We start from the raw sequence: 23,837 nt of genomic DNA, 5'->3' as shown, positions 1-23,837 counted from the left end.
GACTCCAAATTTGGCTCTTTGTTGTTAGTAAATGTTGAACCACTTAGAATTAAATCTTTGCCCAGAAGATTAAATATAGTGTTCATTGTTATGAAAGTAAACATTTGGACTATTTTTAATGGTATTTCAACACAAAATTCAGCAGTTTAAATACAGATGTACACATGTGACTCCATTATGGATATTCTATAATCAACACTAAAACTACAAAGCTAAAACTACAGGTTCAGGTTCATATGTCTGTCACCTGTTATCTATATAACCACCTCAATGTTTGATTACAAATTCTTAGGCATCAGTCCAGATTCCAGATATATTAAATAATGAACTGAAATGACATCAGACTTATTTAGCTTTTTATTATGAAAGCTCATAATAAAGACTCTTTACAATGTAATCAGTCATTCCCATTCACACACACATTCACATGCTGATGATGATGACTAGCTACTGGATTGTAGCCAGTTACCTTGGGGCAAGGCTTCCTTACCAGCACCATCTGTCCTTCTGACCACCAGCAGCAGGTAAGGTGGGTAAAGTGTCTTGCCCAAGGACCCAACAACAAAGATAGAAGGGCAGTGTCTCAAACCGGCAACCTATCGACTACTTTCAGGGCGAACTCCTACTTCGGTTGCCGCCATCGCTCCATAGTACAAGACATTGCTTGATAAAGATTGCATTATCATTACTCTGACAAGTTTGACTTCAACTAAGGTAATGTTTTAATGTAAACACATGTCCACCCACCATCTCCGGCTCTCCAGAGGTCTCAACTACACCACACAATAAAAATTTTTTTTTGAGGGTTATCAGAACCATTTGAAATATTATTATTTTAATCACGTAAAAGATTTTAAATGTAATTATGAATTTACTTATTTTTTTACATTTTGGTAATGATAAGGTTGATATGTTTATATGGAGTGTACATTAAATTATTATATTTACTTAATAAATGTAAACAGCTGTCATAAGACCCGGTGGTTGCAAATGTTTCTCTGTAGAAGGAGGAAGGATTTAACTAGCAGCTTTAACTAGCTTAGCTACAGCACTAATGCTGATGACAAGATTGCTCGCATAACAAGTTTGCATGCAAACTTGTTAGGAAAACGTAGAAAGGTTTGACTTAAGGTTTAAAATGTTGCTCTTTCCCAAAGCATCTTATGCCTTAATCACAAACCAATTAGGATTTTCAATTATATTTAAAAATCCTTTCACAAGAAAAGATTCAGGTTTCTTGTTGTCTGTTTAATCTCAGGTACGGATTTCTGCTGACAGGAACGGTGAAAAGAAAAAGTCAAATGCAAACTTGAAGGCTCTAACTGTTGTACGCCTGAAGTCTCTCTCGATCTTCACCTGCTTGCCTCCAGTCAGCCATGAAGAAGCACAGTCGAGGCAGTGGATAGCTTTGAGCTCAAAGGCCAGAGCCTTTGCTCCTAAACGTCCGTCCAGCTTAGTACTGAATTCTACTATGTTACCAGGTTTCAGATTGAGCAGAACTTGTCTAAACTCATTGCTGGCCATAAGAATAATATCTCTGGCTGCATCCTCTGCTCCTGAGCTTCCATCTTGGATAATTCCCACAGTCACTTCAAATCGATAACTGTCAAAACGCTTGACGTGGCAGGTGTGCTTGGCTAAAGCCTTAATTTGACACAACTCCTCTTCTTCTTGCATTTTAAGCAGTGTGGCCAGAGAAACTGGACCTGACAAAGTACTGTCTGCTGACGTTGAGTTTGCCAGTGATGTATTCTTTGGATCACACTTGGGATATGTCTCACCATACAAGCAGCGCATCCAGTCCCCAATAAACACTGGCAGCATATTAATGACAGACTGGGCACCATTCTCTGTCTCAGCAATCCGGACGTGTCTAAAGCGTCCAGTCCAGGTGACTCTGTGCCCTTGCAGGTGGCTGCAGAAGATCTGAGTCTGGGCCATGCCTTTGCTTTCCCAGGCTGGAGGCCCACAAGCCTGGCTGTACTGGTTCCATGTCAGAGTGGAGTTGTACACCTTCTGTCCCTCTGCATGGTATACATATACCGAGAACAACAGGATTACCATGGAAATGCAGAGTAAGATGAATTTGACTGGACCCCAGTGCGTAAATGAGCGCAGAACATCCAAAATAGACATACTGAACCGTGTCCAGAGCCGCAGAGTGACGGGAATTGCACATATCACCAGGGTCACAATCATCTTTGTCAGCTCTAGTTCTATGAACCATTTAAACAGCTGGATGAAGAGCATGATGACAAGGCCAAACACCAGAACTGGGAGTGCAAACAAGAAGAGGAAGTATGCCACGCAGGTGCGGATTAATCCAACAGCAGAGGAATTTTGTAGGAGGACCACTGAAAACTCACACCACATGAAGCATACAAGATATGGGATCAGGAAGCAGTAGGTCCCCCGAAATCCACGGGTTCTTGCCATGCTACAGTGAGAAGAAAGAAAGAAATATGCAAATAATTAGTAATGGCAAACCACGCAGAGCAATTTTTAGTACACATAATAGTCTTGTCTGTCAGGTCAAACTCTACTCACCTGAAAAACAGGTAGAAAAGGTAGATATACAGAAGGCAGGGGATGCTGAGTTTGAGTACCACAGATTCCCCAAGTGGCACTGTGGTAAATGTGTGACCAAGAAACCGAAGTCCTGTCATGTCCTCTGGCAGTAATTGTGTCAGGCAACACAGATTTGAGGCTACCTAAGATGAACAAACAATCATATTTTAGTAATTCATTGTTGTGAAAATAAAAGCACAATATTCAACTTCAAAAATTTGCCTCAGATTCTCTGTTTTATTTAGGTGTGGACTTGGACTGAACCTTTCTAACATTCTAAATATCAACAGATTATTCCACTAAAACTGTAGATCTCTGCTGCTCCTCCAAGGTTACTATCAACCCTTACGTTGCTTCTTTCCTGTGCCTTTCAGTCTAGGTACCAATGTAAAGGTTCATAGTTGTTTTCTATACTTTAAATTCTCTGATTATGGACTGAATAGAACTTTGTGAGGTACCCAGTGATCCCTGCCCTGCCTGCTTTTTCAATTGGTCTTTATGGTACCTATTATTCTCCAATGTTCTCTTAGAGCCTTTAAAACTATGCATGTATCACATTAAACACAACTAGAACACATGGCTTGTGGCTCTATTGCGACCAAATATGAATAGGTTTAAGGTTGAATGGAAAGAGTACAGCAGTATTTTTGATCTAGTGGCCAATCAACCGAATAACTTCTCATCTTGTAAAAAACAAAGCACAGTCTAACTTAAAACAGAAATTAAGCAAAATGTTCAATCTAAATGTGAGATAATTTTAAAGGTCACCTCATAAACATTAAATACGCTTCCAGTTAATCTAAAAAGTGTGATTTAAATCCTTCTATCAGATACCTCTATAAAGATTGCACGACGTGCATATGCTGCTGCAGCTGGGCTGAGGCTGTAATAGCCGAGAACTGTGAAGAAAATTGCCACGGTGGAGAGCTCAGAACAAGGGATCCATTTCTTGTCAGCGACAGGGAAGGAGAAAATCACAAAAAAAACGGAAAAGATAAAGTAAAGGTATTGCTCCAGGTTGTTCCAGCCAAAGTTGGTCTCCGCCTGCTCCACATCAAGACCTGGTTCAAAACGAGTCAGCAGGGATGTCAAGGCTTTGAAGTTCTCCCATGTCTGGAAAGAAGAAGAATGTTTGTCCATTTATATGATTTAATTCATTTGAATTCCATACACCATCATGAAAGAGGAAAGTCTTAGTTTAACCTTGCTACTCTGGAAGATCCTTAGCGTGCAGATAATCATGGCAATGAAGGAGAGGTAAAAGACAAGCAGGGGTATAACAAAAGCAAACAGGTCAACAGTCAGGTTGCTGATGATAAAGAAGAAAATGAGGGCGTTGACATGCTGCGTAGGGATGAGCGTGCTCAACCACTGGACGCCTGCCCTTGAAGCCCAGTCAAAGAGGTGCTCCTTCATCTCAATAACTGCATGAAGTGGGTATTGCAGCATCTGAGGTGGACAGGAAGAAAAGAAGAGGGAAAGTGTCATGTACAAACCAAGAAGAGTTTGAAAGTGAAATTCATTAAAAAGAAATAAAGTCTCTACATATTCTCCCAGTCATTTTACCGTCAGGTGTGACTTCATGGCATTTGTCTGCTTGGCGTCCGGCAGCATCCCACTGTAACCAAAGCTCCAAGAATGTTTCTGGACCTTCTTATGTTCTTTAGGAACTACCCCAGACTTGTCCTTTGACACATAATCACACAAACACACTGTCATCCTAACACAAATACTACATATAAAAGCATTTGTTAGGGAAAAGGCAGCTTTACCTTCCCTTTTCTATCCAGCAGGTCAGGACTTTCAATTTTTGATGAGGCCTGGCCTCCATTTTGAGGGACACTAGGGACAATGCCTTGTGCATACTTTTTTGTCATTTCAACAAAGTCATCCAGGTCCACCAGCTGTTTGGCTGTGAAGTCCATAATATACAATTATACAAAAGAACACATACTACTCTGTAGCTTCTTGAATTTTTTTTTATTTGTATACTTACCATCAGTGCTGACCATGCTCTCTAATACTTTCTGAGTCTGGCCTGAAGTAGGAACAGGGATTCTGCTTGCTGTGCCCCCTGCTGGTGAGAAATACCCACAAATCCAATGAATGGATCTGGGCATGCAGTGGGATACTTGAAGACAGCTGCGACCATTGAAATATCTAAAATGTCTAATAGTGTGATACATTACTTGGCGAAGAGTACAGCAGACACAACTGATATTGCATTGCTATGTATTCTGCAACTGTTTCTGTCACCTACCTGGCACTGCGTTGACCTGGCTGACATTTTGGAGCAGCTCAGAGACAGACACTTCTTTCTTCCTGTCTGGGTTGAGCCTCCAATACATCATCATGGCTGCTTTGCGTACTGCCAGCTCAAACTTGCCCTCTTTTGACAACTTGCGCATGTCAGCCTCATTTTCTGGAGTTACTCCTTTTTTCTGGATCCAACAGCGCTGAAGAAGTCTTGCTGCGGACATTCTTCCCTGTTTAGCTGCTTTGATTAGCCAGTTAACTGCCAGGCGGTTGTTGAGGTCTGGGTCTTTGTCTTCAGCAAGTATCAAGAAGTGCTGACCCAACTGAAAGACAAAGGGGGAGAGAGAGTTACTCTTGTTGAAGAGGGTTTACAGTTTCTTGCTTCACCACAGGATTTCAATTAACACTTTGTACACATATGAAAGGTTGTGCAAAGGGAGAACTTTTATGGTTAATTGTTTTGTTCCAATGTTGCCAATGTCAGAGCCACATAAAGAAATGAATTCGAAACCCAAAATCCTGCAGTCCCATTGCTGTATGTCTTTCTGTCTCGGCTAAGTAACAGGGGCAGCTGAGCACTCCAGGACATATCCAGTGTCTGTTTTCTAATCTTAACCATCTTTACATAACTTTCTTCTCACATAGTTGTCATCAAATCTGCCCTCTGCCTTTCAGTGAGTTCTGAAACAGATAAAAAAATAATTTCACAGTGTTACCAAGTCTTGTAGATAAATTAACAAAACTAGACCACATTTACCTAACTATTAATAAACAATGATTCACATGTTTTATAGTTTTACAGATTCTTTAATACATGAGACTTTGATAGAACTATTGTCCTATTGTAATCTGTATGCAAAGACGTGTCTGAAAGATAATTATCCACAGAAAAACACACACAATCTGCAGCCTTTCAGTTTTCTTTGTGACTCACAATTTAAGTATTTGACACTTTGTGAAAATTTAGAAGATTCTGCAAACAAGTTTTTTTAAAATGATTTATCAGCTGGGAAAGAGTTGTGTTGTAAACTGGAATCCAGAGATCATCTTGCAGGTGGCAGAAATAGAAACACCCCACCACTGAGTCATTCAGCGAGATTGACAACAATACCAAGTGTCGGTCACGGTGTGTACAGGGGTGTGCATGTTTGTGTGTGTATGCAGACCCGGGTCTGAGCTCTGGCATCACCAGTGTTGGCTTTCTCCTCCATCTGAGCCACAGTCACGTCTTCTTCTAGTTCTTCATCTTAAATGGCAACAAACAGAGTTATTAGACATTGAAGTAAATTCTATGAAACTATTTCTTCATGAGTTAGCTGATAGGTAGTTTGATCTTGTATCAGTGTTACTAAGCATGGATTATTCTAGACTGAAATTTAAGTGACAATGAAATTGTGCCAGATATGCATCCTGTAACTCAAGATCAAAAAACCTGAAAGGTGGAGTAGATGTGAATCCGTGAAACTTTAAACATGTCTGGCCTGAGAATCTATAATGTGATTAAAGTTAAGCACTTGAGGAACTTGATGCTAAAATATTACATCAGGACATGTTTATTATATGAACTGGTCCTGTCTCTGGAATGTGCTTCATCACAAAGGTGTCTTTCCTTCAGATGCCAGAGATTCGTATGTATGAAGCCCATGAGCTGTAGTATCACAGGTCCGCATTTTAGGTTTTACCTCCAGAAGTATCCAACTATAACATATTATAAGAATCACTGTATTTTAAACAAGAAATTGATCCTGGATTAGAATCACAGTCAGAGCCTTCTTGTGCAGTTTATGGGTTCTTTCTCAGCATGCATGGTTCTTTACAGGTACTCAGCCTCCCCCCACAGTCCAAAAGCATGGGTGTTAGATAAACTGACCAAAGTGAATTGCTACTAGGTGTTTCTGTGTTGGTCTAAAAAGACGTCACTTCTTATCACCCAGAGACTGGTGTAGACGGTACCACTTTAAAATGAGTAAGCAAAGCAAAGAGATCTGCATTTTTACATCGATGTAGCTTGATTTTACTACTATGTTTGTAGTCATTATAAATGAGATGTAATTTTGGTTTTAATCTCTATTTGTTTTGTCTTTTTATAATTGTCATGAATTTTATGGATACTTAATTCCAACTTTCAAATAATTATCTTTACTAGTTGCATAGTTTACCATATTCTGGTTAGATTGTTTGTTCTTCATGCACCCCTGGGAAATGTTTTGACTTATATTTGATCATATTAATGGCACTCTATTGGCATTGATTTAGTTTCATAATAAATATACATATTTCATAATAAATATAAATAACATATACAGAAACAGATTTAGACCTGCGTTGGAAATGCAATGGGAAGCTTTTGAGAAAGACTATCAGAGTGTTTTCAAATAATCCTGAAAAATGTTTGTTTTGGGGATCAAATTAATCAATGAATTAGCCTGAACTTGTAAAAATTTGATGTTATAGTAATTATATATTTTAGTCTGGTAAGTCTGTATGCATGGAAATGAGCAAAGACTATTGTAAACAATCTTTCAACTTCAGTCAGAAACATAATTACAAGTGAGTTTCTCTTTAGAAAAAACTATGATGTTGATATCGGTGTGTGCAAATGTTGGTCAAATGGTGAGGCATGATCAATAACAGTATTCCAATGTATAAAGATGAACAAAAATGACTTTGACTTAGATTAATAGTTTTTGTGAGATGTTTTTAAAATAAAATTGTATAGCCCAAATAGTTTCCCATTTATCTAAATGAATAACTACAGTAAACTTGGTAGAATGGATTCTTTATGACGGCCCAGTGACGGATTTTTTATCCACCTCTCTGTTATATAAACTTAATAATGATCTGTCTTTGTTAACACGTCGCTAACTGAAATTGAGTGGATTCTCACCATCTTCTTCATCATTTGCATCCTCTTCCTCTGCTTTCCTGAGTCTCTCCTGCATTATCACCTGCTTAGCCACAGAGGCAAAGCTGCGTTTTGTGGAAGTAGCTCCAGAGGGGGAAGTGTTGGAGCCAGAGCAAGATGATCCAGGACAGGTAGATTCAAACTTTGCAGAAGATGACATGCTTGTTGTTTTGGAGACAGACGTGTTGGAAGAACCTGGTTGAGGTTTTTCAGTTATCTCACCAGACAAACGTTCTGAGGACACAGATTCAGCAAAAGACACTGGCTTTGATTTATCCAAATGAATAGCTTGTGTGGATGATGAAGAGAAATCAGATAATTTTCCGGGACTTGATGGAGATGTTGATTTGTTAGGCTGAGAAGTTGCAGCAGGTTTATTAGATGCAGGGGGAGAAGGAATCTGTTTAGGAGCTGGTGAGGGTCCCTTCAGGACAGGGCACGAACCTGTGGTGCTGACAGACGAGGATGGAGACCCAGAATCCTTCTCCATTTTTCCTAAAGGATTCAGGAACATTCAAAAGCATGTGTCAGGAAGATACATGAAGATTCAGAGTGTGAAAAGGTTTTATGAGATAATGAAATAATGTTTTTAGTTTTAAAAAAGAAAATCATGAAACAGCTAAACTATGGTATAGGTGGAGTCTGAGAGATTATTTTTTGAGAATAAAGTTTTCTTCTTTTTTAAATTACTGAATCTTTTGTTTTGGTAAGAAATATTACCCAAGCAAGGGATTTTTGACTACATAATTAACATTTTATTGAATAAACAAGGGTGAGAGTTAAGAGTTAGAGGTGCATATTCTATATAAAAATGAGTACAAAAACAGTCTTTTTAGAATTTTGGGAGATACATATAATTTAGAAAGATGTACAGTCATATTCAGTAATTATATGCTTTAATTACATTCACGTGTCTGAATAAAAATTTATTTTTAGTGATCTAGTGTAATATTCTAATATTAAATGTCATTTGTCATAATTAATGGAAACAAAGGCCTGAAATTCAGTCTGTGTGGAGATAAACTGTATAATACGTCTCACTTAGTGAATTGAGTATTAATAATAACTTGTCAATAATATTCTAATTTGTTGAACAGGTCTGTAGTAGATTTGAGACACTACTTCACAAATTAATAAAAGTGCCTGTAAACCACCTACTTCTGCACCAACACTGCTCTCACAATGTTATTTTTTAAAAAATTACTTACCAACTAAATGTTCATGATTAGCCCTCCTGGATTCATATGTTTGATTCCATGTTCTGTCTGTACAAGAAGGATCCCAGTAAGAAGACACTCACAGGCTGCTGTCAGTCTAGTCTATAAACAACACCACAACTTTATGACCCGCCCACTCCTAAAATAGGCTCTCCAATATTAGAAGGTCCAATGAACAGCAAAGAAAATAGCAACTTATTAAATAATTAATAAGTTATGTGAACCTATTTGTGAATGTCCTAAGCAGTTTGTGGAATCTCATGAATTATTTTAATGTCTGAGCTCCACATTTGTACAAAATTTCCACCATTTTGAAGAGGCAAACCAGAAATATACCCGCAACTATTAATCCTTGTAATTTTTTGTCACCACATTCAGATAGAGTTGTGTGCTTTAAAGCTTGGCAACAGTTACTATTTAAGGAGATTTCATGGTTTAAGGTCAAACTGTGAATTTAATCAAGTGCAGCTCCGCCCCACAAAACACCAGTGGGTAAAAACTGATCCAGGACAAGTTGGGGGGAGATTTGATTCTCACACGTGAATAAATGTTGCTAAACAATCTGAAGCATATTGGAAGATTAAAACCCAACAATTTTTACAGCCCTTTTCCTGCATACATGCTCACCATTCCCAAATTTGGAAAAGACAAAAGACAATATTTATCTAAGCGGTCATGTAGAGGGAAAAAATGCTGTAACTGCAAGGGAAAAATTATTTTCAAACATTTTTCTGGTAGCTCAAAAAACAGCTACCAGAAACCATAGAACATATGCAGCATCTTGGTGAAAACACGGATCTATTCTTTCTCAAATAGAAAAGCCCAATCCGTCTCTTCTTGACAGATCATTTACTCTGATGGTAGGGTTAGAGTTTAATGTAAACAACATGAAGTCATGGATCCACCTTGCATTGAATCAATACTTCAGGTTGGTAGCATTGGTCTCATGGTGTGGGAGGTACTCTTTTCACATGTTGGTGTCCCTTTATAGCCACAGTGTACACATTTTCTGATGGCATTCAACAAGATAATATATCACAAGGTTCAAACCATCAACCCAATAGAGAAGCTGTGGAATGTGGTGGAACTGGAGATTTGCACACTAGGTGTGCTTCCAATAAATGTGCTCAACCTGTGTGATTATCAACCCAGTACTGGCAAGGTGTACCTAATAAAATGGCCGAGGAGTGTATTTGTAACATTTAAAAGACTAAAACATTTGTTTTTGAAGGGAGGGTATTATTTATCAATCCTAAATTCTTATGGGCTTTAGGGTATTACAGACGACATAATTTGGAGTCAACAAAGCAGTAGAGCTATTTTTAACTCACTGCGGAATCTCCTCTTGAATGAACTTGACCTGCTCTCTGCTCACTTAAAGCAATCTAGCTGCACAGTGCGTACTCATCCAGAAAGCACATGGATCACTTCATCCCCCATTTTGCCCGCAGATATAGGTTAAACACATGCTTCTTTAATCCGCAACCCAAGAGAACAGGAGACCTCTAGTGCTTGTATTTATCTTCTCTATTTGGTTAATTCCCGTACCGAAACCAATAGTTGTTTTTAAACTGGAGAGCTTCACTATCACTGGTGTGTGTGGGGAAAAATAAAAATAAAATATTCTAGTTAACAATTTCACACATCACAGCACTTAATGAGTGCGCCTGCCTGAAGAGGCGGGACCGTGACCCGCTTACAGACGTAAAAAAAAAAAGAGAAAAAAAAGCAGAATTGTCTCCGTCGCTTCAGACAGAAGAAGCCACCATCATGTCTGACTGCAGGAGGCAGTGGAACCGGGAGGATGAGCTGCCGGTCTACTTCGCCGGTCCGATCACCACCGGGCCGAACCAGCGCAAATCCTTCGGGATGTTCAGTTCCGTGGAAGGGGCGTTCGATAGCAAGACCATTGACTTCGACAACTACGCGGTGGGCAGGAAAGGGAGCCGCACCCCGAGAAGCGGGAGCCGGGAGAGGGTCTTGGAGACCGGTGACCCTGTGGGGAAGACACCCGGGGAGGCTCGAGAGGGATCGAGGGGCAGCCCAAGCGGGGAAGCAGATGATGCTCGGAGCGGCGTGGAAGTACGATTTACATCGGAGAAGGAAAGCCCTAATGAAATGGTATGGCGATCATTTTTGTTGCTTTTCACCAAATACAATTGACCAACATTAAATAGGCCGAAAGCACTTAATGCCTGTTAAAGTGCCTGGTGACCTATCGGTTCCTTACAGTATTTAGAAAAGCCATTTTTATCAAGCAAGAAGAAATTTCAGTCACTTTTATTTAGAAAAAATATATATATATTCTCCTTATATTTTAGGCTATGGTTCAATCTGCATAAATAATAAGCTATTTTCTGCATTGCAGTTTATTTTAGTGTAAGCCTGCGTGGCTTTAAGAACCCTCCTCCCTCCTAAAAAGATGCAGGCTGCAGATAGAGGTGCTACATATGTGGTGCTGAAATGGACAGCGACATGGTACATTACCCCCCACGGTACTGTTTCCGTGTTGCCAGGCTGGGCAACTCGAGGTATTGCGTGAAATTTGTCAATGCTCCGAGAAAAGACAGTGAAATGAAGTTGTCAAAGGACATGTTAGAAACCATGCAAGTTTTACATATAATAAGGAAAATCTTTATATATTGAAAGTTATTCTGATAGAGTCGCAATTTGAAGTTAATTTAACAGAATCTGTACATGGTAATCAAAATATGCATGTAGAGGAGAGCAAGAGAAAACCTAAAACGTATATTTTTAATACTTTCACAAAATAACTAAAAAAAATATATAGTGTTGTATATTTTTTGTCCCATCTTCAAAACCTTCGCTACAAATAAAGGCTGACACTTTGCTGACCTACTTTTTTTTATTGTATTTTCTAAATTACAACCCAGCAAGTGGCAACAGCACAATCTGAATTACCTAGCATTTTATATAACATGGTTATGCATCGTTTTCCACATTTATTTGCAAACAGTAGCAGCTATTAATGAAATGCTGGATTCAGTGACTTAATAGACCACCAAGAAAACAACCCGTAAATCTTCTGTAATTTTAAATGGGAACAGTCTGGAAATTTGCAGATTTTCTCTAGCTATTATCTAGAGAAAGTACTGAAAGTAAACACTTCCTAGTTAGTAACTGCAACGTGAAGGATGTGTCTAGCAATAATCCCACATTGGGATTTATCCTAACTGTTTATAAATAATTTAGTGTGCAAAAGCTTTTTTTTTAAATATGGATGCTTAAACTTTAACTACTACAAAACAAATTGTAAGCACATTTGGTTTTCATACTTAAATTTGGTTTTACAAAGTAATCACGTTTTCAAATATTACACTATTGTGAACTGGTTATAAATTAAAAATTTAATTTATAAATTAAATGTTTATAAATTAAACATTTAATTTAATTAAATGTTAAAGTAAAGTATCGTACTACTAACTTCACTGCACTAGTTATAATAAACTCTTTAAAGCAGTGTTAGCAGTTGTAAAGAGCGTCACCAGACCCAAAGGTTCCCTAAATACCCCGTTGATTTGAGGAAAAAGGAGTAAGTCAGTTGATATTCATCTGATTATCAAATGATTTGCCATGCAAAATACATTTTGTCTTGGAATCAATAACCTATCATTGGCTCACTAGGTGTCAGTAAAATGCAGAATGTAAAGAGCTTAAGTATAACTATAAGAAACTTGAGAGAGTGTGGCGGACTATACAAGTGGGCCCCCGAAATGAAACGCTGCCCAGAGCCTCTTTCAGCCTTGGTCAGGCTCTGCTGTCAGGTGAGTTGTTGCGTGTAACTCCCGTTGCCCGCACGCGCAAAGCCACGCTCGATCTCGTCACTCGATCTGTCACTCACGTGCGCAACGCAAGCAGACGCAGTCGGACGGTGGTGGCTTCACGGCTCTCCGTCTCTGCGTCCACCGAAACAATTAAGTCTAAACTAAGTCACAGTGAAAGAAAGTCAAAGGGGGCGCATCCATCCAGGACATATCCGGGGCTTCTGGACGCTGCCCGATCCGCTTCTGAGTTGGGCCGCCTGAGGGGGGCAGAGGAGACGGAGGGAGCATGTCTGAGAGCAGCTATCTGGGGAATAACTGCATCCCCCATCAGACGGTAAGAGACCTACAAATCCCCGCTACAAGGCAGAGAGGGGATTAAACTCTTAGTGAATGGCAAAGAACACCAGGGCCTTTTGCACAGTATATGTTGCTTCATTGCGAATTGAAGATAGCTGACAGTTTCCCCCCTCTGTCTAATAAAGTACACTTCATAGTCTCTCTCTAGCTTGGATAGTGTTGCATAATCCTGTCGCTTGTGGGATTAAAGCAGCTGACGTGACGGGAAAGATCGAGAGCCGAAACCATGGAATAAAGTAAATCAGCTCTGGTGTGAGGCATCGTCTTATAACTGTATGTGTCACACATTTGATCAAAACATGGGCTGTTATTATTTAGAGAGAGGATTTATTGTTCCTTTTAAAAATATAAAGGATGATATTCATGGAGGGTGTCGTCTTGTGAAACCACGGGTAAATCACTGGTTACCATGGAGACCCAGCATCTTTTCATACTCTTGCCAGGCACCCTCCATTGTGGAACAGGGTGTTTACGCTAGTATGACCGGAAAAAAGCTTCTCTTGCGTATTTCAAATTTTAAACCTTGATAATGAGTTCTTTCTTAAAGAGCTAAGGTTCTAGCTCCACCATGGGATTTAAAGCCTGTTAAATTGTGTTGTGTTTTAGATGCATATGGAACATATACGTATTTTTTTGGTTTGGGAATAAATGGTAAATGCATAGTCATACATAAATATTGTACCAGTTATTATCCAAAAAAAACCCAGAAGCAAGTGATATTTGGAGAAGAAAAGTTTTCTTTTTTTTGTCTTTTTTCGGAGCATTCAATAAAAGGCTTAAAAATTCTACAACTATTACATCAGACTTCAAATGGCTGAAGCCAAGCATTTTATCCATGTATAGCCCTCATTTAGGGCATGCTTTTGTTGATCTTGTGTTGCACTGCATCAATTTTCCTATATACATAGCTGTTACATAAATGATTGCACAACACAGTATATCTAAATCCCAACACTTGTTTGAACCTCTCGTCTCTCCTCCTCCCTGTCTCTCTGATCTGCTCTTCCTGCAGGGTGAAAAGTTACTGATCAAAGGGGGTAGGGTTGTTAATGATGACCAGTCTTTCTACGCAGACGTTTACGTTGAGGATGGGATCATTCAGTATGTATCAAGGAACAATATCTTCAGTTGTCATTGCTTATTTTCTGTGTAGACTAATGGAGAGTCTAAGAATATTTACATCTCTTGAATATTTCCATGTTATAACAATATAATCACCAGCTTAACCTCATATTCCCATCAACAGCTGCGAATCTCTGAAGTGCATGCACAGTTACCATTGGCCTTTCGGTGCTTTTCTGATTAATGGTCTCCCTGCCATGCTGGGTGGAGATTCATACGGGTAGATTTGCAGTTCTGCCTTATCAATGTGTTGATTGAAGAGTGCTCTGTGAGATTACCCACCAATTCTGACCGGCTTCCACGCCCCTGCAACTCCACAACATGATGCCGCCTCCATCATATGTCGCTGTATTTCCTTTTATCTAACCAAAACCTGAGTAAAAATCAAGAAGTATGAGTACTTGCAATGCTCATAGGTTTCCGTAATGGGCTCGTTAAAGCCCATTACTTTTATGTACTGTCTTCATATGCCTGCTTTTCTCTTTCCTCGCCCTCATTCTTTTTTTCTCCTTCACACATCTTTTGCAGGCAGGTGGGGGAGAACCTGGCTGTTCCAGGTGGCGTCAAGGTGATAGAAGCCAATGGTCGTATGATAATACCAGGGGGAATAGACGTCAACACATGCCTGATGAAGTCCTATCTTGGCACGCAGCCTGTTGATGATTTCCTTCAGGGCACCAAAGCTGCACTTGCTGGCGGCACCACCATGATCAGTGAGTGTTGACATTTTCAGCTCAGCATATCACAAGGAGGTTAATTCCCATCATAACCGTTAATATTTCCCTCCTTGTCAGTGGATCACGTGACCCCTCAGCCCGGTGACAGTCTGCTGGAGGCGTTTGAGCACTGGCAGGAGGCTGCAGATAAAAAGGCTTGCTGTGACTACTCTCTGCACGTCGACATCCCCCAGTGGAACGAAAATGTTAAGGATGAGCTGGAACTGCTGGTGCAGGACAAAGGTATTCAGCTGATTTTGTTACTTTTTTATGATCTGTTACTGCAATTCTTCACATAATTCTTGGTTAGGAGACATTTCTCATAAACATCAGGGATCTATTTAGAAACAGTTCAGCCAAATGCTCAATCCTCTTACAATCAAGACACAGTGGAGATCTGAAAGTTTCAATCACAATGCTGCTTTAGTGGCACTGTGCAGCTTTTCTCATAATCCTTTTTAGTCTGCAAAGACAAACATTTTACTTTGCGTACAGCTGTAAAGCAGATCATCCAAAGTAATGTGTTGTGTTTCTTTTTAGTGAAGTTGTGCTGTATTATTAGGCCCATATGTTAGTCATAAATGATGCACCATAAATCTGATCAGAATGGATTAGGGATGAGCTAGAACAATAATTTTCAACTGTAATAGTTTTGAGTAAAATTAATATGTAATCACAGACATACAAAAAGAATTTTTGCACAAACATGTCGGACATTGTATAACACAATTAAACTACTTTTGTTAAATAACATAAAGAGCGGAAATAATATGACCTGCCGATCATTGCGGTAATAATAATGTTATCTGTTATGTATTTTTTAACCATATTTGTCTTAATAGAGCATTACCTAAGGCTTGTGGCTCTCCTTAGGTATTAAAGAACCCCAGTTTGCTTTAATAGCAATACATAATGTTCAAATATATTGACAAACTTTGACTATTCATCTGTTTAAAACCATAATCAGGAACAAACCCTCAAAAATATCACGTTTTGTATGTTAGCAGCAGGGTAGGATTTTACTTTTTGAAGTGAATTACTGAACTAAGTTATCTTTTTGATGATATTATGATTTAGTGATCTACCTGTATGTTGTAAATGTTGTTGTTGTTCCCACCTGCTCACTATCAAACAATATCCTGTCTTGACAGGCATCAACTCCTTCCAGTTGTACATGGCTTATAAAGATTTGTACCAGATGACAGATTCTCAGGTAGGGTTTCTAATTAATGACATAACCCAAATTAAATACTCACAAGTTCAGTAATGTATAAAATGTTTTTATTTTGTAGGTCTCTGAGTTTATAATACTTTATAACCTCTTTGTATTGTTTTTCTCTATCTTCAGTTGTATGAGGCTTTCTCCTTCCTAAAGCAGCTGGGCGCTGTGGTGTTGGTTCATGCTGAAAACGGAGACCTGATTGCACAGGTGACTACTGCAGATTCTAGATTGCAGCCTCCCTCCCCCCTATAGCTGAGAAATACTCACGTTATGTAACTCACCATCTTTCAAAAGGAGAATCAGAGGATTATTTCTGCTACTATAGCTGCAGAGGATGGCAGGTTTTATCTTTGGCTGGCAGTAGTGCTGACTTTTAATATACTAATGATGATGATGTAATGGTGATTAAGATAGTAATGGTGATGGTTTTGATGCTGCATGCAGCAGTGATAAGCGTTGTAGCTAACAGTGTGATTTATAATAGGACAAACCAGTATTTTAAATGAATTAAAGAGCAGTTATGAATATTATTTGCATGTTTGTCAACTCAATTGCCATAATGAGATGTTATATGAAACAAGTGGCATGTGGAGTAGAAACTATTCGAAGATAGTGTTGTCAGAAGCAAAGTTTTTGTCTCAAACTTCAATGCCTTTCTTATGTAATACAATTAAAACTGTCATTAGTACTTTTTGGTAACGACAGTCATCACAATATAATGTTTGTTCAATAGTTGATTGCATGGTCTTTTCTTTATAACTTTGCAATTTTGTGGTTTTGTTATGTAAAGCACCTTGAACTGCCTTTCTGTTGAAATGTACTGTGCAAATAAACTTGATTGATTAATTGATTAAAAAGAACTTAGTACTCACTGCACAATGTTGTGAGTGGCAGGAGAGAATGTGAATAATTACAAATGTTGTGCTTCAGGAACAGAGAAAAATCTTGGAGATGGGAATTACTGGCCCGGAAGGCCATCCTCTGAGTCGACCTGAAGAGGTAATTTTTTACTAGTATTAGTTCAGTGAACAGTCTCTCACTGAAAAACTCTGAAGTCTTTCTTTTTTCATAAAGCTGGAAGCTGAAGCAGTGTTTCGTGCCATTACTCTTGGAAACCGTGTGAATTGTCCCGTCTACATCACCAAAGTGATGAGCAAGAGTGCAGCCGACACCATCACTCAAGCCCGGAGGAAAGGTACACTTTTCTTTTATTTCATTTATTCTTATTTTCAGGTTATTACAGTCAGGTAGTAATGATTGTCACATCGTCTTTCATTACAACCACAAACGTCTATACATACCATGAGAATTTTATGTGATAGACTAACACTGGTGTGTAATTTAATTTCTGTTAATTTTTGTTTCTTGCTGGAATCAGAATATGCTTAAAGAACATTAGTGAACAAACAGCATTATGAAAATGAAGATGTAGAATATGCGTTTTGGGAAAAGAATATTGCATACCTTCCTGAACACATCCTCCCTAAATGTAAAACATGTTAGTGACAGCATCATGCCATGGAATCGGTTTAAATTGAATGGCTTAGATCAGGTTTCTCCAACTCTAGTTCCAACACCCCTGTAGACTCGAGCTGGATATTCCTAATTCAGATAAATGCATGTGTTACAAAGGCCTAGCCAAAGACCAGGCAACCGAGGAAGTGTTCTATTTTTCTTTAAAGATTTCTGCTAGTAATTTTCCATCCACTTCACAATTACACACTTTTTTGTGCTGCTCTGTCACATACATTCTCAGTGAAATAAAAAAGGAACTGTGTTTTACTGAAATTTAATGATAAAAGTTCAAAAGATGTATACACTTTTTAAGGGTACTGTAGTCCTAAAGTATACCACTTGTTGCTCTCAAAAGTGTCTGCTTTTATCCTTCCTTAAAGGTTCTGTAGTTTTTGGGGAGCCAATCACAGCAAGCTTGGCAACCGATGGCTCTCATTATTGGAGCAAGAATTGGGCCAAGGCAGCTGCTTATGTGACATCTCCGCCACTGAGTCCTGATCCCACGACTCCAGACCACCTTCACACACTACTGGCCTGGTAAGAGGGAATCAGTTGTGATGCATTTTAATGGGCAGAGCTATTTGGTTTGTCTGGTTAGTAACGGTCTGCTTCATTTTCTTTTTTTAATATAAGACTTTACCACAATGTCAACTGTGCATTAATATGGTGACATAAAAAGAGATACCAAATTATTCTGGCATTATATTAAATATAAAGCGTATTATACTTAATATGCATTAAATACAGTATAATAGACATTATATTTAATGCCAGTGAAAAACTGAAACAGATGCAGGAAAGGTGAAAACATGTGATGAGGCAAAGGGCAGGGATGATCAAGGTTAGTAAGACTTACTTATAAACATTAATTTCACTTAGAAATAGGTCAAACTGAAATACAATACGGAATATAGTATTATATAAAGTTAGAATCCCACTATAGGAAGGGGAAAAGGGCATGAGACGAAACCCACTTCTGCTCTCACCCCAGACATCCACACATCCACCAGCAACTTCCAGCTGCACACTTTTGTCTGTCCCCAATACCATAAATAGCACAGGGCCTAGAAGCTCTCATCATCTGTTGCCTTGGATACCAAGTGCCTCCCTCCTCCTCTTGTTTTCCCTCTTCTTTTTTCTTCCACACTGCTGTTATGCCCTTCATGTGTATCTCCGGCTTCTTGAGGCAGTTCCATGCTGTCACTCTGATAGTGGGAAAAGAGTGTATTCTTAGCTTCTTCATCAGAGACGAGAGTACTTTCTGCCATTTCTCAATGTGGACTATTATTGCTGTAATAAGCACTCTCTTGGCATTAGTATGCTGATCAAACAATAATCACTGTAATTAAGGGTTAAGCAATATGCCTGTCATCAGAGCTTTACTTTAAACCAAGTGCTCTGAGTTTGCTGTCTTGTGCAAAAAAAAATAGATTAAGTAAGTGTTTGTGTTCTGCTGCTTCCGATATAATATATATTTATGCATTAAATGATACTCTTGCTGTTGGCACTGCAGCTACATTGCACTATTCAGACTTGTTCAGCTGGCTGATTTTATGTTGCAAACCTCTTCCTGACATTCACTTAAATCAGAGGCTCTATGAGGACACCTGGTGGCCAACATACAAAAAAATTCCTCAATTTATGTGATGAATCAGATTGAGTTTGTGTATTCATTGCACAGCAAAAGTATTCAAATCGCTTAAGGTTTTTCACATTTTGTCCCATCACAAATACAGACAAGCATGTACTTTGTTGGAATTTAATGCAACACATCAAAACAAAGTGGTGTGTAATTGTAAAAATCCTTGGAAAATGACACATGGTTTTCAACATTTTTACATATACAAATCTCAAAATGTGGCATTGATGTGTATTCAGCCCTCTTTTCTCTTACACACCTAAACAAAATCTACTACGACCAGCTTCCTCTCTACCTACAGTTCTGGATATTTAATCTCAGGATAAATTCAGGTATTGAACATTGGTGAACAAACAGTTGTGGAGTGATTTAAAGCAGAGCTAAAGTATATCCTAAGTTTTAATCTCTTTACTATTCAATTCATCATCAAAATGAAAAGTAAACATAGGACGTATTGACACCTAGTTGTTCACAAAACTACCAGCTAAAATATATTGAACCTTGCGACTCTAATGTGACAAAATGTGAAAGTGTTTAGGGCTGTGAATACTTTCAGAAGGAACACTACATTTCTGATTTTGTCCATCGATCTCTTTGCCTCCCTGTTACAGTGGGGACCTTCAGGTGGTGGGGAGCGCTCACTGTGCGTACAGCACTTCCCAGAAAGCAATTGGCAAAGAAGACTTCACCCTGATCCCAGAGGGGACCAACGGAGTCGAGGAGAGAATGGGTTTTGTCTGGGATAAGGCTGTGGTGAGCAATAACACCCTTTGTGTTTCAGTATATTCTTTACAACTGTAAGGTTTTTATTTTGAATGTAACCTTCTTTAAATTCACCTATTTTCATACTAAGGCCATGGGAAAAATGGATGAAAACCAGTTTGTTGCAGTCACGTCAACCAATGCGGCAAAAATCTTCAATCTGTACCCACGTAAGGGACGCATAGCCGCAGGCTCTGATGCTGATATCGTCATATGGGACCCTGACAGTGTGAAAACCATCACAGCTAAACTGCAGCAATCAGTAAGAATATGAATAAATAACAAAAGATGTAAAAATACATACCTACTTGTCTCTAACTGAACAAAGTCTGATCCAGAAGTAGGAGACAGAGTTTAGATGTTTTTGTGGGGTTGAAAATGATTTTAGTCTAAGCACCACGGATGCTTTAAAATACATTCAAGGAAAACAAATTGAATTGATTAAAGGAACTCTAAAGATGTCTGTACCTTTTCATTATTTACGAAGGGAAATAGAAATTTAAACCGTCTGAACAGTAAGTTATCAGAAAATGTGGTTGCGACAGCTTTAGCAAGGGAAGTTCAGTTTATTCCTACTTAAATTGGGGTGCAATAAATATTTAATCGAAAACGATATAAAAGCCTGAAGGAAACAATACACCACAACTACGAAGCAAGAGTATTCTGTGGAAAATGTACTTTTGATAAGCTGCCTAAAATATTTCACCAGAACCCCTTTAAACATGCAAATCTGCTTTGAGCGGAGCAACACAATGCTGTTTTTAATGTATTCAGACTGCATGTTGGATCTTAAAAAGACCTCTTATCCTGAAGCCAGCCTGAGGGGTGAATGGAGTTGACTAATCCCCCATTCACCCCTCAACGTTCCCTGCATTAACACAATATCCCCTCCCCCCTATCGCTTTCACCCCTTTGTCAAAATGCATGCTGTAAAGCAAGATGGAAGACATTCCTTTTTTTTTCCCAATACAGGCTGCAGAATACAACATCTTTGAGGGTCTGGAGTGCCGTGGTGGCCCAGCACTGGTGATGAGTCAAGGTCGGATAGTTTACGAAGGGGGCAAACTACAGGCTCAGCAGGGCACTGGCCGGTTTCTGCCACGCAAGCCCTTCCCTGACTATGCTTACCAGCGGGTCAAGTGTAGGAATCAGGTAAAATATAGAGTTTTAAAATGAATAGCATTCATTATACATTGATTGTATCTTAAGCATTGTAAGTACGGCATTACATCTCCATTCAAAATGTTTTAGTAGTGTGCTTTGCTATGCAGGGACGAGACAAGAACTAAGACATGCTAACATTAAGATAATAAAATCTGCTGAAATTGGTGTGTGCAATTTGAAGTAGTAACTTTTTGCATTATTTTAGACTAGCATATTTATGGTAATCAGAAAATGCCTTGGTTTACTCAGTGATCTTCAGATTAATACATAAAGGAAATGCAAAGAAATATACCACTGCAGTGTTTTGATTAACTGTATCATGTAGAGTGATTTTGAGTAATTAACAGTTTTCCCTGTCCTAGATTTCCTAATTTTTGAGGATATTTCTCCAATAGGTAAAGAGCAAACAGGGTGTCACCCGAGGGATATATGATGGCCCTGTGTACGATGTTGCTCCTACACCCAAATACATCACCCCCTCTCCATCTGCCAAGACTTCACCCACCTCTCACCAACCACCACCGATACGCAACCTTCACCAATCCAACTTCAGCCTTTCAGGTCCAATAAATAACAATTCTGTATCTTTTATATTGAATTTCTTTTGTATAAGTTATTATCAGTAATTCTAGTTCCTTTACCTGCAGTATAATGATGTCATGTTGCAGTGGGTTTGTAAGTGAAGTTGTAAGCAGCGAACAGCTAATTAAATGGAATTCCTGATTTAGTTGATTTTAGCTATTTAAAACAACTCAAATGTTTATGTGTGGGAGATACAATATATTAACTATTTCCTTTTATAGATGTTTTCTCAGTGAAACAACAGAAATAATGGAGGCTATCAGTTTTATCTATCCAGTTTTTTAAATTGTGTTGGGCCGGTTTCTGTACAAAATAGGAACTTAATATTACACAAGCTATATTGAGTTAGCGCTAACTCACTGTGATGGCATACATAAACTGTGGGTAAATGGATAGGTTATTGATAATTACTGGACAGAAGTCCACTTAATAAAAAACTTGTCTAAACTGTTAAGATTTAGATTTTTGTAGCTAATATATATATATTTTAATTTGTCTGTTTTTTACCGTAGGTGCTCAGATTGACGACAACATCCCTCGTAGGTCTGGCCACCGCATAGTAGCACCCCCTGGTGGTCGCTCCAATATCACCAGCCTTGGCTAAAGGCTTGGCTCTACATAAGCCACTGCTGGTTTGGGATTTCACCTTTTGAGAGTGCGTGAGTGTAAAAGTATGACTGCCACAAAATATTACCTTTTTGTCCACTCCATAATTGTTGTTTTTACAGCTTTGCACTAAATTTAAGAGTGTATGATTCACAATCAGGCACCCTATTTAAAATCCTTTTTCACGAGAAACTTAACACTAGTAACACTAGTCATGATATCGTTTTGCTTGTCCTTTTAAGCACGACTTTCTCTTTATACTTCCTTACTGTCCACATCTTAATTGGCAAGTCTGCTCTGACATGGTGCTACTTTTCCACCACCAAGTGGACTGCAGAAGATCTAACTTATTTTGTATTTTATCTGTTCTTAGTTTGAACACATTTAGATAACTTATTTTAGTTTAACTAAAAAAAAATCAGTTTTACATAGGTTGTTGCATGGACAAATCTTTAAATGTTGCACTACTTGTTAATTGTGGCAACACATTACACATGAAACTGCACTAGAAGCACATTTGTATTCAACAGCACAAACATATTTGTATACTGGAAAATGTAGATGCTTTAATGATGTAATCACATTCACTGTGGCTGCTTCCAGATCCAAAACATAGGCTTCACTGGGAAGCTCTTGCAACTGCAATAAAAACAAAGTGAGCGTCCTCCACCAGATACGCTATGCAAAGGTGTTAATGTTCTCCAATAAAAGGTAAAGTAGCTCAGTGGCTGAATGAAAGCTACTGTAGAGTTCAGCTCTAGACTCGTGTACCAACATAACAGGCTTCCTCAGCAAATACTTGATGTTGTTTGTGAGTTTCCTGCCAATTACTGTTGCCAGGAATGGATCATTGCTATAATAAACCCTGAGCTCAAAGCTGTAAAAAGGGCTTCAGAAACCTTCCTTGCTCTTTCAATCAATTTTTGTGATTTGTTTATACTTCTTTTTATTAATTCTAGGTGTTTTCTTTTGTTTTGTTACATTCAGTGTTTTGGATGTGCTCCATTTTTCTTGTTGTGCTCCAATGTGTCTGTGTCACTTATTATAAATAAAGATTGCACTGTTGTCAAAACCAGTTGTGAAAAAATTCTTATGAGCATTATTAAATAAAATAAAATAAACATTTAAATTCCATTATGGCAACCCAAAACAAGTGTACAGTGACCAAATATTCTATTTGATCAAATAACAGATTTTGGTGGTTTAAAATAAGGTTACTCAACTTCTCATGCTCATGGATGTACTACTCCACAGGGAAACTTTCTTATACTTTAAACCAGTGGCAGTTTTTAATCTGTGCAAAGTGACTGTCTGTTTAGGGTGGCATTCTCTTGGGGTTGGCATGGACAACTTTAAGAAAATATTGTTTCACATCACGGCTGGTAAATTGTGCTGGAGTGTTTGTATGATCTTTAATTTTC

The 23,837-nt window shown here is 38.6% G+C and overlaps 2 protein-coding genes across 4 annotated transcripts; one reads left to right on the top strand and one right to left on the bottom strand.

The window, feature by feature from the left end:
• Nucleotides 1–99: 99 nt before the first annotated feature.
• LOC102220803 (wolframin-like) lies at nt 100–9,008 on the bottom strand. Of its 2 annotated transcripts, none has more exons than XM_014471002.2 (11): nt 8,938–9,008; nt 7,712–8,224; nt 5,991–6,070; nt 4,829–5,147; nt 4,565–4,645; nt 4,341–4,480; nt 4,135–4,254; nt 3,772–4,017; nt 3,403–3,681; nt 2,548–2,711; nt 100–2,437 (listed from the first exon to the last, which is right to left on the bottom strand). In XM_014471002.2, the coding sequence occupies exons 2-11, from the start codon at nt 8,217–8,219 to the stop codon at nt 1,255–1,257; spliced, it is 3,120 nt and encodes a 1,039-aa protein (XP_014326488.1). In that variant the 5' UTR covers nt 8,220–8,224; nt 8,938–9,008; the 3' UTR covers nt 100–1,254. The 2 variants fall into 2 exon arrangements, with proteins under 2 accessions (XP_014326488.1, XP_023189987.1); XM_023334219.1 differs by having other exon boundaries at nt 4,565–4,642.
• Nucleotides 9,009–10,650: 1,642 nt separating this feature from the next.
• LOC102236590 (dihydropyrimidinase-related protein 1-like) lies at nt 10,651–23,491 on the top strand. Of its 2 annotated transcripts, none has more exons than XM_005805012.2 (14): nt 10,651–11,067; nt 14,101–14,189; nt 14,739–14,923; nt 15,005–15,169; nt 16,078–16,139; nt 16,275–16,355; nt 17,079–17,147; nt 17,223–17,343; nt 18,044–18,200; nt 19,914–20,055; nt 20,156–20,326; nt 21,037–21,216; nt 21,624–21,789; nt 22,323–23,491. In XM_005805012.2, exons 1-14 carry the CDS (start codon nt 10,717–10,719, stop codon nt 22,412–22,414), a joined length of 2,031 nt encoding a protein of 676 aa, XP_005805069.1. In that variant the 5' UTR covers nt 10,651–10,716; the 3' UTR covers nt 22,415–23,491. The 2 variants fall into 2 exon arrangements, with proteins under 2 accessions (XP_005805069.1, XP_005805070.1); XM_005805013.2 differs by lacking the exon at nt 10,651–11,067 and adding an exon at nt 12,666–13,065.
• Nucleotides 23,492–23,837: the final 346 nt, after the last annotated feature.

This window comes from Xiphophorus maculatus, chromosome 5 (assembly GCF_002775205.1).
Source record: "Xiphophorus maculatus strain JP 163 A chromosome 5, X_maculatus-5.0-male, whole genome shotgun sequence".
NCBI classification, from domain to species: Eukaryota; Metazoa; Chordata; class Actinopteri; order Cyprinodontiformes; family Poeciliidae; genus Xiphophorus; species Xiphophorus maculatus.
Note: the sequence above shows the minus strand (reverse complement) of the source record. Positions and strands in the feature narration are given on the sequence as shown.

Excerpts from the sequence above, each read along its gene's own strand:
- LOC102220803 (XM_014471002.2), bottom strand. The coding sequence starts at position 8,219 with ATGGAGAAGGATTCTGGGTCTCCATCCTCGTCTGTCAGCACCACAGGT. Across the intron at positions 4,646-4,828 it reads CCAGGTCAACGCAGTGCCAG|CAGGGGGCACAGCAAGCAGA; the intron begins GTAGGTGACAGA and ends ATTTCTCACCAG. Across the intron at positions 4,481-4,564 it reads GAGCATGGTCAGCACTGATG|CCAAACAGCTGGTGGACCTG; the intron begins GTAAGTATACAA and ends TGGACTTCACAG.
- LOC102236590 (XM_005805012.2), top strand. The coding sequence starts at position 10,717 with ATGTCTGACTGCAGGAGGCAGTGGAACCGGGAGGATGAGCTGCCGGTC. Across the intron at positions 16,140-16,274 it reads ACCAGATGACAGATTCTCAG|TTGTATGAGGCTTTCTCCTT; the intron begins GTAGGGTTTCTA and ends CTCTATCTTCAG. Across the intron at positions 17,344-18,043 it reads CACTCAAGCCCGGAGGAAAG|GTTCTGTAGTTTTTGGGGAG; the intron begins GTACACTTTTCT and ends CCTTCCTTAAAG.